Genomic DNA, 10,624 nt, shown 5'->3' with positions numbered 1-10,624 from the left:
TTCCGCAGTCCGAAGCTGGGCTGCATGTGCAGCTGTGAGGAACCCCGCTGGGGTTGGGGGCGCTGTGCCCCCAGCCCCATTCTCCTCCTGAGTCTTCTGTTTGCAGTTCCATTTGGCCTGCTGGGGGAGGAGACCCGCCAGGTGAGGGGCTAGAGCAGTAGAGGTTTCAGGAAATGCTACCCTTGAAGGGCGGTTGGAATCTAGGCCAACCGGGGAGTGGAGGGTGGAGGGGTCTTGCATAAAGAAGAATTATTCAACTTGGGGGCGGGGGCAGCCGTGGGGCCGGGCGAGTATGAGGGCTTCCTGACTTAGCCCTGAGTGACACAGGTCCACGCAATGTTAATTTTTTTTTCCTCCTCTTAGCTCTATGCCTTGATCTTTTAACCAGGGTCAGGGCAGTTCTGGCTCTTCACTCCACCTCTGCTCTTACACCAAGATTCCCTTAGCTCCCACACAAACTCTTGTCTAGGCCCCACCCTGTCCCCGGCATTGCCCAAGTCCCCTGACTCTACCTCCAAGCTTCTCCTTTGTCTTGTGTCTTTCCCTAATCCCGTTCTCTTGACCTACCCCTACTCCATGTTCCAGGTATCTCTGGAGGTCATCCATGACTCAATGGGCACCCCCCAGAACCTGCTGCATATCCGGGCAGTGGGCACCAATTCCACGTTGCACTATGTGTGGAGCAGCCTCGGGCCTCCAGCAGTACTGCTGGTGGCTACCAATACCCCCCACAGCGTCCTGAGTGTCAACTGGAGCCGTTTGCTGTCTCCTGAGCCTAATGGGGGCCTGATGGTGCTCCCCAAGGACAGCATCCAGTTTTCTTCTGCCCTTGTCTTTACCAGGGTGAGGAGGTTGGGGGAGAACCAAGAGAAAGAGGAGAGGGTTCATCAAGTTAGAAAAAGAAACTGAATACTGGGTGGGTGAAGTAGAGTCAGGTATAAGAGCCTGGGCCTGGGATCTAGTGAGTGGTGGGGGCGGCGGTGATTCAGGAGAAAACTGGACTCAGGCAAGCCCAGTCCCATCCCACCCCACCCACCAGCTGTTCGAGTTTGACTGTACCAACACATCTGATGCGGCAGCAAAGCCTCCAGGAAAACCGTATCCCCCATACTCCTTGGGTGAGTTCTCCTGGAACAACATCACTGACTCACTGGATCCTGCCACCCTGAGTGCCACATTTCGAGGCCACCCCAGTCATGATGCCACTGGGGCTTTTGCCAATGGCAGCCTGGCCTTCAGGGTAAGAGTATGGGAATCAGGACTCAAAAGGCTGGTTTATGAGGGTGGGAGTTAATGATGGGGGTGGCCTTCAAGTACAGGCATCCATTTGCTTCCCACGCCCCCCCATGCCTCCTCCATCCTAGGTGCAGGCCTTCTCCAGATCCGGCCGACCAGCCCAACCACCTCGCCTCCTGCACACGATGGACACCTGCCAGCTAGAGGTGGCCCTGGTTGGGGCCTCTCCCCGAGGAAACCGCTCCCTTTTTGGGCTGGAGGTAGCCACCTTGAGCCAGGGCCCTGACTGCCCCTCAATGCAGGAGCAGCACTCCATCGACGATGAATATGCACCTGCCGTCTTCCAGGTCAGGTTTGCAGCAGAGAGACAGATAAGTGGGGGAATGTAGATGGAACCCCAATTAGTACCTCAGACAATCATTCAACCATTTACTATTTAGCAACACTTTATTCAACTCCTTTAAGTGCTGGGCACCATGCTAATAAGTTTGGCCCAGTCTCTGCCTTCAGCAGAAGACAGAAGGAAGGCAGAAGACAGTGCAGTGTGACTCAGTGCTCTGGCAAGTAGGATGTGCAAGGGCCTAGGGACCCAGAGGAGGGAGCTAAGTGCAGACGTGCAAAGAGCCAGGGTGGAAAAGCACCTAGTGTGCATCCAATCCAGCTCCCCTCTCTACAGAGGAAATATTGAAGTCCCAGTGCAAACAGCCTGTGAGTTCTAGAACCAGGCCTAGGTCTCAGGACGACTAGTGACAGATGAAGTCTGAGAAAGCGTGGGGGTAACAGAAGGGTCAGGCACAGGTTGGTTCTCCTCACCCTGCATTGTCTGCCTTTCTCCACAGTTGGACCAGCTGCTCTGGGGCTCTCTCCCATCAGGCTTTGTGCAGTGGCGACCAGTGGCTTTCTCCCAGAAGCAGGGGAGCCGAGAATCAGCCCTTCCCTGCCAAGCTTCCCCTCTTCATCCCACCTTGGCATACCTTCTCCCCCAGTCACCCATTGTCCGAGCCTTCTTTGGGTCCCAGAACAACTTCTGTGCCTTCAATCTGACATTTGGGGCTTCTACAGGCCCTGGCTACTGGGACCAACACTACCTCAGCTGGTGAGTCGGGTTGTGGGCCAAGGGTTTGAGAGGTTGAAGTAGAGGAGGACTGGGCTTCTCTGTCCTAAGTGTGGTTACCTCTCTTTCTCACTCTGCTTGCTCTAGGTCGATGCTCCTTGGTGTGGGTACCCCTCCTGTGGATGCCTTGTCCCCACTAGTCCTAGGCATCATGGCGGTGGCCCTGGGTGCTCCAGTGTTCATGCTGCTGGCAGGAGGCCTGTTTCTGTTGCTGGGCCCCAAGAGGTACTCAGAGTACCAGTCCATGAATTGAGGCTCACTCTCCAGATGGAACGACATTACTGGACCTGCCATGCTGTGCCTGAAACCTCTGCGAGTTTGAGGGTCAATGTTCCCATCCAGTTACTCCTTTCTCCCATCTTGCTTTTCTGCAGAACCTCAACTCCTGGGAACCACCAGGTGGGGCTTCCTTCATACTTTGGAGAGGGACCGGGACAAGAGTTACTGCTAGAGGGAGGGTGCCCTTGGAGCCTCCCTACCCCTCCAGCCCTCATTTCTTGGATGGGATTCAGAGGCCGAAATGAAAGGCTTTCTGACTGGTTGCTGCCTTGCGGGCATGAAATAGACTTATTTTTTCCACAGGGCTTGTCTCTCTGTATGCGAGTATTGTTGGCTTGGTTCAAGGAATGAGAGGGCTAAGAGATGTGCGTGGAAGGCAGCTTTCTGTGAATGGCCCCATATTTCCCAGGTCTGGCTCTGTCTCTTGACATGAGACCAGAGTTCCTGCTAGCCATTCTCCATCATGTGAAGCAGGGAGGTTTCAGGTGCAGTATGAATCAAACAAGAAAGGGACACTTGAGACTAGGGTACAAACAGGAAGAAAGAACCAAGTAAGACTGTAGTAGTCATTTATTGTTATACCTGTCCAACCCCACACACACATATTCACATGGGGTTAACAGCAGCCATTGTATCTTCCAACCACTCCCCAGCTGCCACATACGTGAACATGGACGGACGTACACACACACATACACACACACACACACCTCTTGGGAGGCAGGTTTCCCTGTCCGCTTCTCTCTTCTGGGCAGGTTGGAGGTGGGAAGTTACAGGGGCCTAATTTGTCAGAAGGGAGGAGGCAGCAGCTCTGTGCTGGGGCAGTTGTAATAGTCTTGATTGAGGCTAAAGGGCTTGTGAGGGTCAGTCATGGAGGGTCCTCAACCCAGGCCCCCAGGACAGTTTTGCCCAACGTGAAAGTCCTATTTGATGCCGAGCCTTTATCTTTAGGCATGAACAATATTTCCAGTCTCCTTGAGGCCCTCGGCTTAGACAACTGGCACAGAAATGGCCAGAGTTTTTGCTGTGGCTCTGCCCCACTGCCTCACAGGAGGCTGGAGAGTCCAGCAGAGTCCAGCAGTGGTGGGTGGCTGCTCAGGAAGGAACCATGCTTCTCCTGGTCCTGGCCCCATGCCCTCTGCACCCTTAAAGAACATGACTGCCTACCTCGTTCCCTGCAAGAAAACATCTGCTCTACCTCCCTCCCTCATAACTATCCTGGGCTTCGAAGGTAAAGGGCAGCCCTGACTGGGAGACAGCGGGAGTGGGAGGGGCAGCCCAAGCTCCGATTGGATGGGACCCTGTTGGGTCAGAAGTGGGGTACATCTCACCGAGGTACCCAGGCTGGGGGCAAGAGGATAGAGCAGCTCAGCCCCAGGGGCGGGGCCTGTAGTCTGAGCGGGCGTAGTCGGGGTAGTCCAGGCGGCTCTCGGTGGCAGTGAACATGCGCTCAGGCTCCACCAGGAACATGTAATAGAGGTTCCACACTAGCATGGACAGCAGGGGCAGGAATGTCAAGCCGTAGCCAAAGCCTCGGAAGGAGCGGCCCACGGCAAAGGTCAGCCAATATATCAACCTGCAGGGTGAGAAAAGGTCAGGCTACCCCAGGGTAGCTAACTCAAGGAGATGGGGGTTGGTGGATACAACTGATACTTCTAAAGACAGTAAATGTTTATGTACTATGTGCCAGGCACACTGCTAGGGGCACTATTTAATTTAGACTTCCCCACATCGCTATGAGGTGACTTTATTATTTCCTTCCCTCTTTTATTTTTTACTTTTCAAATTTTAATTAAAATTTTTGAGTAGGTAACATACAGTCACATGGTTCAAAATTCAAAGGTACCAATGCATATAGTAAAATGTCTTCCTCTACTGATCCCCAGCCACCCTATTTTATATATATATATATATCTTTTATTGATTTCAAAGAGGGGAAGGGAGAGGGGGAGAGAGAGATAGAAACATCAATGATGAGAGTCATCATTGATCGGCTGCCTCCTGGATGGCCCTCACTGGGCATTGAGCCCGCAATTGAACCTTGATCTCCTGGACCCTAGCTGGGCCCCAGCTACCCTATTTGTTCTCTTCTCTCACCTCCCCACCTTTACTCTACTCCCACCATAGGCATCCTATATTATGGTTTCTTATGCAACAGTGATTTTTTTATGTATATATGAGCAAAAAGATTTATGTTTTCCTCCCCATCCCCTTTTGAAGTTTGGTAGCGTAGTATTTAGACTGTTCTGCACATTGATTTTTTCCCCCATTTTATTATACTTTGGAGATTATTTTTATCAGTATATAAACAGTTTCCTCATTCTTTTCTAACTGTAGTACATTCCATTGTATTTATCTCCCCTTTTGCAGATGAAGAAACTAAGATTCCAAAGAGATTAAGTAAGACTGGTCCAAGGTCAAGGTCACATATCTGGGAAATAGTAAAACTGATTTGAACCCATGCCTGTTCATTACCCCTTCTCCTGCCATGTCAGAGAGGCAGAGGAAAAGGAGAATAAGGAAGGCAGCTTCCGGAGGGCCTGAAGCACAGAGGGAGGGGTAAGCTACAACCAAAGTTCTTTTGGAAGATCTACTAAAAATATGTATCCCTCCATGGGGGAAACAGCTTCCTCTTAATATATAAAGGACAACTTATAAAGTTGACGTGCCTTTATGTTTTTACCTGTTAAACAGAAGGAAGAGTAACCGCTGCTTCTCTACTGCACCAGGAGGCAACATGTTATAATAATAAAAGTTCACATTTAGCAAACCCTTACCAAGTACCAGGCTGTTCTACATACTCTATATGAATTAACTCATTTAATCCTCACAACAACTCCATTTTATAGATGAAATGGGTGATGAAACTGAGATAAAAATGCTTGCCCAGCCGGGTATGGCTCAGCGGTTAAGCATCGACCTAGGATCCAGGCGATCAGGGTTCGATTCCCGGTCAGGGCACATGCCCGGGTTGTGGGCTGCAGCCGATCAATGACTCTCTCATCATTGATGTTTCTACCTCTCTCTCCCTCTCCTTTCCTCTCTCTGAAATCAATAAAGATATATTTTAAAAAGAAAAAGAAAAAAAGAAATAAAATGCTTAACTGGCCCTGGCCAGGTGGTTCAGTTGGTTGGAGCATTGCCCTGTACCCCAAAAGGTTGTGGGTTTGACTCCTGGTCAGGACATATGCCTTTGTTTCGGGTTTGATCCCCAGCTGGCGCGCATGTGGAAAGAAACAGATCGATATTTCTCACATCCATGTCTGTCTATCTCTCTCCCCCTCCCTTTCTATCTCTCTCAAATCAATAAAAACATATCCTCACGTGAGGATAAAAAAAAAAAGTTTAAGTCACTTGCCCATGGTAAAAAAGAAAGGACCTTAGGTGAGGGAGGGGAAGGGACATGGATTCTAGTCATGCCACTTCTGCTGACTGACCTGAGTGGCTCTTCTCCCCCAATCTGTTGTGATTTCCTCTGTATAAAATGGGTCAGATGGCCTGGCCAGGCGTGGCTCAGCGGTTGAGCATCAACCTAGGATCCAGGAGATCTCGGTTCGATTTCCTGTCTGGGCACATGCCCAGGTTGTGGGCTCGATCCCCAGTCGCAGGTATGCGGGAGGCAGCTGATCAATGACAGCTCTTTCATCATTGATGTTTCAACTCTCTCTCTCTCTCTCCCTTCCTCTCTCTGAAATCAATAAAGATATATTGGGGAAAAAAAGTGGGTCAGATGGACCAGACAATCACTGAGTCTTCTTTAGCTCCCTGATTGTTCTTACTGCTTAAGCCAACTTGTATCTGAAACCAGCATCCCCCTAGAAGGAGGTGGGAGGTACAGTTACATGACTGGGAACATTTATCTTAGGAAACATCTACTGGGAGAAAATGCAGGACTGTGTCATGGGAGGCTGGTGGGACAGCTGACCTCTGGGCTACAATCAGAGGTAACAGGAAGACAAATTTTAGCTCAATAGGAATAATGTTTTAGCAGTTAAAGCAACCTGGAATCATACATTGAAACTGACAAAAGGAAATGTATTAGGGAAAAAAATGTAAAGACCTGCATTTATTTGGTTTCAGAAATTCAAAGGTGCCTTCTGGGTTAACGGTAGTTCACATGAAAGCACCCCGTAGGATTTCAGGTGACTAAATTCTAAATGAGAGTAATGAGGCTGCCATGAGAACTAATGTGGCCTTGGTTTGTATGAATAGGACAATACCCTTGACTAGGCCCCCCCCCCCATATGACAAGCAGGAGAATTTCCTGCCCAGAGTGAAGGACCCATGACAGTATAGGGATCAGAGCCACTTAGCAAGTAAACACGAGGGAAGCAGGGTGTTGGAGTGGGGGAATTGAGGGCTGTTGTCAAATATCGAAATTTGTCCTAGGTAATTCCTGAGATTAGAGCTAGGGCAGCAATTTCTAGCACAACATAAGGAACTTTGTAATAATTGGGACCTTTGAAAAATGAAACAGACTGCCTTATAAAGAACTGACTGAGTACTTGGTTATAGGGGGGGTTCAACTAGAGGCCACCGGCTCCTTGGCCAGAGTGTCAGAGGAGTGGCTGCAATGGGTGGGAGGTTGGGTCTACATGACACCTGAAAGTCCTTCCAGTTCTAGATGGTATAAGGGTCTCTGAAATCAGCTTCTCGTGAGAAGATACACGAGCTGATCACCTGCCGCCAAGTGAGGGAAGGTGCAAAGGAGAAAGTAGACTCATCACCTTTCCAGGGCACACATTTGGGCTGATGCAGGATCCAGAAAGCTCCTGTCCCTGGCTCTCCAGACATTCAGACCTGGGTCCCTCTAGCACCATTACCTGCCTTGTGCCCCACCTCCAGCCCCAACTCACCGGGAGACTGCGAAGAGGCCAGTGAGCAGAGGGAGCAGCTTGAGGGTATCTTGGGGCAGGTAGGTGGAAAGCACAGCCAGGTTGAAGAAGTAGAGAATGAAGAGCTGGACCGACTGGGACACGTACTGCCGGTGGATCTCCACCTCCCGCCGCGGCTCCCCAAAGGGCCGCAGGGCAGAAAAGCACAACAGGCTCAGCCCGTACACGAGGAGCCCTGGGCGGGGGGCGAGGGGTGGGATGGGGGGGTAGAGAACACAAGGTCAGAGTAGAACCATAGGCAGGGGCAGGGTCTGTAGTGGACAGCTCACAGGCAGGGGCTCTCCACAGTGGGACTCGGGGGCCTGGGAGGGGACGGGCACACAGGGCGGCAGGGTGTGTGAGGCCCTGAGGGTCCAGGCTGAGTGAAGGGAAACCCCTGCTCCCCAGGCCAGGCAGGCCCTGACCTCAAGTGCGGCTCCCAGATGCCCCCTTCCTTCTCACAGGGCCCCGGCTCACCCAGCACGATGGGGAAGGTGGCGAAGACTCCGCAGCGCAGCGTGTAGACGAGGCGGGAACTCATGGTGGGCAGCCGAGGGGCATCGAAGGGCAGGAAGGTGTACGCCCCGTACAGCAGGCAGGGGAAGAGAATGAGAGCGGCTCCCACCGAGGCCACGGCCTTTAACCCCTCGTGGCCCCCACAGCTCCCGCAGGAGTGGCCGGGCGGCCGCGCCACGGCCTCGGCCCACTTGCACTCGGAAGGCTCAGGCTGGATGGTCCGGGCGGGCAGGAAGGCCCGGCGGCGCTCCCCCTCGGCCGCCTCACAGCGCACAACAACGTCCTCCTGGGGCCGCCGCTCGATGCACTGTGGGTCGATGGGCACGAAGGTCCGGGCCGCCTTCTCGGGCAGCAGGTTGGCATCATCTTCAGGCAACTCCTCTAGCTTGCTGAGTGGCTCCGACTCAAGGGGCTCGGGCTCAATGTCCCGCCAGCCAGGGGGATCCGGGAACTGGGCACCTGGCTGGGGGCCAGTCCCCCAGGGCAAGGTGGCAGCCTCGCTTACTGTGCTGTCTAGACCGTCTTCAGCCCCCTCTTCAGCTGTGGGAGACCCAACTGAAGAGCCCACTCTAGAGGACTCAGCACCGGGGGACTCGGCCCCACCTTCCCCTTCCGGCTGCCTGCCATTGGGGACCAAGGCCTGGGGTGGGCTCTTTTCCGGGGCCTCGGGCCTCTTCACTTCCAGCAGGACCAGGGTTTCGGGTTCTGTCATCCTGGGGCCTCAGTTCTGGAATCTACCCTGAGGTCATGTCACTGTGGAGGTTAGCAGAGGAAAGCTCTGTCAGAAGCTCCTGTCCTCTGGGCCCTTAGGATGGGTTGACAGAACTGGAATGCTCCAGGGCAGCTGACCTCATGGGCTTTCGCCCCTCCTGGGACCTTAGGGAGAACATTGTACAGAGGACGGTGTTGAAAGAGAGGGAGGCAGGAGGGAAGTGAGCAGCTAAAATGGAGGAACCCTTTTGACATCAAATTCAGTCCAGCAGGAAAGGGTGAGTCAGGGGGCACAGGCCCTGTCAGCTATGGCCTAGCCAGTCCCCACCCACGCCTTCTACCGGCCTCCACCAAAACCCCTGGGGTCATTGCCACCCTAATGCAGGAATGGGAGGTACCTAGAATTTTGTTAAGAGCTTCCTAACCACTAAGAATCTCCTTGTGGACAGAGAGGCTGCCCCTTCACCTTCAAACCTTCCCTTCTCTCTGCAGATCCCTGCTTGGAACTCTACTAGCAACTAATACCAGCGATTTACTGACAAATATGTTCAAAGGAACTGGCAGTAGCAGTGCACCCTGTCTTTAGTCTCCAGTCTGGGTACTTGGGCAACTTCTAAACACCTCACTAGCACACCTCATCCATCTCCGGAGGGTCTATGTGCATTCTGATTTCTAGGTCCAATCATGGCTGTTTTCTGTGACTCTTCCCCTGTCTTTCTCCTCTCCCTGCCATCCTTCCTGTCTGACTGCTTCTTGATGGGGCTGATCCCCTCCCTTCACCTCCTCAAGGGCCTCCTACCCCTTGCCATTTGGACCCATGACACCCTCTTACTTTCCATCTGGAGAGACGTGGAGGGTCCCCAGCTTCCGAGAAGGAGCTGTTCAGCTCCCTGCTGGCTCTGCAAGTATTCCTTTCTCTCTCTCCCTTTACCTGTGTCTCCAAACCAGTCTGACCAGAGCAGGTGGGGCCCAGATTAAAGGGGCAGGCCCTGCTCTGCTGAATCTGCCTGCCGACAGAAAAAGCATTAGAGGACGTCATCCTTCCTGAAAGTGGGGGTGCGGTTGGGCATAGAATTGTGTGTTCTAGGCAAATGGGATGTACAGGAGCTCGGGGCAACAGAGGGGGACCATTGGGTTTGTGCATCAAAGGGTTCTTGGAGGAGGTTGGAATACCCAGAAGAGAGGTGGAATTTGTGCACTTATTCATTCAATATTTATTGAGCACCTATTATTAGCTAGGCACTATTCTAGGCACAGATAGGGAAGAGAAAAAGATGACAGGCAAGGTCTCTGCTCTTGAGGAGCTTGTTCTATTGGAGTAACAGATAATGAAGTCTAGCAAATAAATCAATAAGGCAATTTCATTACTGAAAACCTCTTTGCCAAGGTGCCATTTGAGCTGAGACCTGAAGGGAAATGAGGAGTATGAATGTTCCAGGCAGAGGAATAGAAAGTGAAAGATGAATGAATGGGAAAGACTTAGGCTGTTTCAGGAACAGAAAGAAGGTCAGTGATTGGAACCAGGATCATAGTGGTTGAAGGGGAATTTTTTCCCATTACAACGTGTACACAGCTCCCCCTCCCCCCCAATCCTTTGCTTTTTAGCTTAGGTTTAAGGTAAAGAAAGCAGTAGGGATCCAAGGTGATACTTCCAGTGGGAGGACCAGGGGGGCAGAAACGTGAGGGAGTGGCTTATCATTCCTGTGGGACCTTACCTCTAAAGTAATTTGAGCTTTGTGAGGGAGGGAGTGTCTGGGTTGCTCATTTTTGTGTCCCCAGAACCCAGCATTGCTGCTGGAAAACAGCGGTGTGCAATAAATGTTTGCGGGACTGGAAATCTTTGGGAGGGAGAGCTGAAGGGCCGAGGCGTTTGTACAAGAGTCATGTTCTGGAA

General features: G+C 52.1%; 2 protein-coding genes across 2 annotated transcripts; one reads left to right on the top strand and one right to left on the bottom strand.

The window, feature by feature from the left end:
• Positions 1 to 2,696, top strand: GLMP (glycosylated lysosomal membrane protein). Its single transcript, XM_016221632.2, has 6 exons — positions 1 to 141; positions 586 to 843; positions 1,040 to 1,240; positions 1,365 to 1,583; positions 2,076 to 2,332; positions 2,438 to 2,696. Exons 1-6 carry the CDS (start codon positions 25 to 27, stop codon positions 2,601 to 2,603), a joined length of 1,218 nt encoding a protein of 405 aa, XP_016077118.2. The 5' UTR covers positions 1 to 24; the 3' UTR covers positions 2,604 to 2,696.
• Positions 2,697 to 3,274: 578 nt separating this feature from the next.
• TMEM79 (transmembrane protein 79) lies at positions 3,275 to 8,920 on the bottom strand. The gene is made up of 3 exons (XM_016221633.2): positions 7,981 to 8,920; positions 7,486 to 7,699; positions 3,275 to 4,205 (listed from the first exon to the last, which is right to left on the bottom strand). Exons 1-3 carry the CDS (start codon positions 8,729 to 8,731, stop codon positions 3,998 to 4,000), a joined length of 1,173 nt encoding a protein of 390 aa, XP_016077119.2. The 5' UTR covers positions 8,732 to 8,920; the 3' UTR covers positions 3,275 to 3,997.
• Between the last annotated feature and the right edge of the window lie 1,704 nt (positions 8,921 to 10,624).

This window comes from Miniopterus natalensis, chromosome 19 (genome assembly GCF_054644295.1).
Source record: "Miniopterus natalensis isolate mMinNat1 chromosome 19, mMinNat1.hap1, whole genome shotgun sequence".
In the NCBI taxonomy this organism is placed as follows: domain Eukaryota; kingdom Metazoa; phylum Chordata; class Mammalia; order Chiroptera; family Miniopteridae; genus Miniopterus; species Miniopterus natalensis.
Note: the sequence above shows the minus strand (reverse complement) of the source record. Positions and strands in the feature narration are given on the sequence as shown.